Below are 3,394 nucleotides of genomic sequence, written 5' to 3' on the forward strand. Positions count from 1 at the left end.
TTAATAGAAAAATCTTATTTTGGACGTTAGAAAATTTATGAATGACCAAAATAAAGAACAAAAATAAATTTTGTTTATTGGGCCTATAGTATGAGCCCAAATGCTAACATTTTTAATTCTAGAGGCTGGAATTCCTTGCTGGTCACTCGGGATAGTGTGTCCTTCACGTCCGAGGTCACTTAGGCGTAAAAGTCAATAACGTTCGGAGCCGGTGGTCGCGCCATACTTACAGTGGGGGCACTACTCAAGTTAACACGGGAGATTGCTAGCTCGGAAAATAAACAAAATGGATCTATGACTAAATATATCGCTGATATATGACACCTACGCCAATACCTAAAGTCTGGATTCACTATAAACACCTGAATGGTATTCCCTAGCAACTATCTAACATGGAGTATACTTATTCAAGCAAGCATGAACCAAAATGAAAACAGAAAATGGCGTGCATTACGAAAACAGCGATGACAGAATAGAATAAGAAAGCAATGGGATAAGCAAAAGGAGAATGAAGCACTTACATGGAAATATGCAGGAAAGAGGTAATAAACAAGAACTACACACTGAGGTTCTCTTGTAAGTAACCCAAAAAGTGAAGCGATGAGCAAAAGCGGGACAGAGAGCAAATGAGAAGGTAGAAGCAAATGAAAAAGGTGGTGGTTTTGAGGAAATCGGAATGGTAACCGTCAAAAGAGGAAGCGCGAAAAGACAGGGGTACAATGGTCTTTTCTTCTAGGATTTCAAATCAATCATTACGAGTATTAAATGTTTAGCGCAAAGGTCGAAGCGACACGTCAAGCTACGCATGGGGGCAAAACACGCGTGTAAAGTCGCGTCCTTTACCAACGGGCTCCCGAACTGTAAGGCGCTCAACAGGAGAAGAGGCGAGCTACCTTAACGCGCCAATCACCTCCGTGATTAACGCGTTGGGAGCACTGTTCCGACCCGGCCCAAAAGAACCAAGAGTCTACGGTCGGGCGGTTAGCCGATCCGATTATTTGTCATACCCGAACCGAGAGGTGACCCGCACGTCACCTCCCCCTCCGTGTGAACTTGGACAGCTGGAAAGGAAGCTTCCAGGAAGCAAGGAAGGTCTGGGCATGCGGGACCCACTAAAGTACAGACTATATAAGGAGAGGACCCTATCCCTCCCCCAAGTACGTCACTCACTTTATCCTAAACTGCCGCTACTTGTACGGACACTAACTTGAGCATTGGAGTCTTTGCAGATGGCAACACCCTCATCGTCTGCTCGGAAGAGTCTCGCCCTCTTGCCCTCCGAAACCCGTTGAAGCCAAGTATCCAGCCACCCACCAATTCTTGAACTCTTTAACACCAGACTCGCTTCGGACCCGAGAAACCGAACAGAAAGAAAGCATAATCAAAATTATAGTATGAAATTTTAGTATACTATTTTCGATTTATTTATTCCCATACAAAATCATAAACTTTACATAACCAGGATATGACTATATAGAATAATAATAGCAGATAGTAGCAGATACATGCATCAAGCATCAACTAAAATAAGGGATGAAGGAAATGAGCTTCCTCGAGTTCTGAGAATGATTCTCAAACACAATGGCCTGGTATTGTTTAGTGAGGCCATCGACTGCCAATAGGATGATTTTGTAGTTTATGCCGCCAGACACCACCTGCGTGAAGCCGTTGTTGACCGCCAACAACTTGAGAGGGTCATCAGATTGCTTATTATGCACTGTCACAGCAAATTGAGCGAGATCTACCAGGTGAGGGTTGAGATTTTTTATTGGGTTCCAACCACCGGCGATTAGTCCTCCTGAAGCTTCCTTACGGGAAGCCATGGTGGCGGTAATGGAGAGACCAAAGAGGAGGCAAACAACATAGCATTCACGTCTCATTGTATTGAAATCGGTATAATGTAACCGTTCACTTTTTTCTTTCTTTTTTTTTTTCTCGTCAAAAGGTTTCTGTGACTCGTGAACTTGTTAATTGTATATACTATTGCAATATCAACTTCCATTTTATAGCTGAAGAATTATAGAGATTTACGTCATAACGGTACACGTGGAAGATTTGGTGGTCAAATTTAAGTAAGGTAGTGCACTATAAATAATTAATTATTTAATGAGAAACTCGATGTGTTAAGTTTTTGAGGAGTGATAAGTATAAATTATTATAATATTCCTCTTATTTAATTATAATAATTACTTGTTGACCGAAAGATTGGTTAGTAATGAATGCGTTATGAGTCCATTTTTTATAATAAACACTACATTTTTTTTTTACTAAACATAAATAGACTCAAATTCACAATCTTTAAGTGAGGATGGAAAAATTGTATTATTTGAGTTATAACTTATTGATAATATTAATATTAAAATATATAAAATAATGAGTAAAATTATATGTATCTTTAAAATAGAATAATTACTCATTAATAGTACTATACAAATGTATTAACCTGTGCCATGCACGTGATAAGATTGAAATTATAATTTTAAATTATTTTGTTAAGATTAATTTAAATTATAAGGGTTAAGTACTGAAATCGTTCCTAAGGTTTGGGGTGAAAATCAAATTCGTCCCCGACCTTTTTTTGTTATTAAAATCATCCTTAACGTTACAAAACCTTATAAAACCGTCATTTTCCACCTCAATTTTATTTTTTTTACCATCTTACCCTTTATTATTAATAAAAATAATTAAAAATAAATAAAACCCCACCCCACCCACACCCAACATCTCTTCGTCTCTCCCTCCACCCCAAACCCACCCCCAATTTTCCTTCCTCCTACTCTCTGACCCTCCACCCCCAAATCCCATCCCATTCCATCATGCCCCACTCCCGTAACCCCCCATCCCCTTCCTGATGCCCCTATCTTCAAAACTCCAACTCCAATTTCAATTTCAATTTTTTTAACTAAAACAGCAAACAAAATTTAAACAGAATTAATTAAGAATCTAATTGCAAACAGGAAAAGAAAACGCAGAGACAGGGAGGTAGCGACAAGGACAGCTGCAGCTGATGGGTCATTGGCGGTCTGGGCATGACGGAAGGAGGAAGAAGGACTGTCATGGTAGTCTGTGATTCGGTTTCTATACTTGAGAAGGAAAGGGGCTCTGTTCCGCTGCTCTGAAAGTTCCGTTTCAGTGAAAAGGAGAGCGAGCTGGATGTGATGGGTCTCGTACAGAGCAAAGGAGAACCGGTGGCGATGTGGATTCTGGCGATGTGGTCGCGACGAAGCGTGGTGTGGCTCGCTGGTGCGAGTGATGGTGAGGACAGCAGCTGCTAGAGGCGGCTGAGGTGGTCGCCGGTGGTGGTTCGGCCATGGCGAAGGTGAGAGGAAGAGGTTGCGTGACTTGTTGGAGGGTGGTTGTGGTTCAGAGAAAAAGAAGAAAGGGATGACGGGTG

The 3,394-nt window shown here is 41.0% G+C and overlaps 1 protein-coding gene across 1 annotated transcript; it reads right to left on the reverse strand.

Moving 5' to 3' along the window:
• LOC107619704 (cysteine proteinase inhibitor 1-like) lies at nucleotides 1,393-1,988 on the reverse strand. The gene has a single exon (XM_016322000.2). The coding sequence runs from the start codon at nucleotides 1,878-1,880 to the stop codon at nucleotides 1,518-1,520; it is 363 nt and encodes a 120-aa protein (XP_016177486.1). The 5' UTR covers nucleotides 1,881-1,988; the 3' UTR covers nucleotides 1,393-1,517.

Source organism: Arachis ipaensis, chromosome B01, assembly GCF_000816755.2.
Source record: "Arachis ipaensis cultivar K30076 chromosome B01, Araip1.1, whole genome shotgun sequence".
Lineage (NCBI taxonomy): Eukaryota > Viridiplantae > Streptophyta > Magnoliopsida > Fabales > Fabaceae > Arachis > Arachis ipaensis.

Bases quoted from the DNA above. Each gene is read 5' to 3' on its own strand.
- LOC107619704 (XM_016322000.2), bottom strand. From the start codon at position 1,880: ATGAGACGTGAATGCTATGTTGTTTGCCTCCTCTTTGGTCTCTCCATT.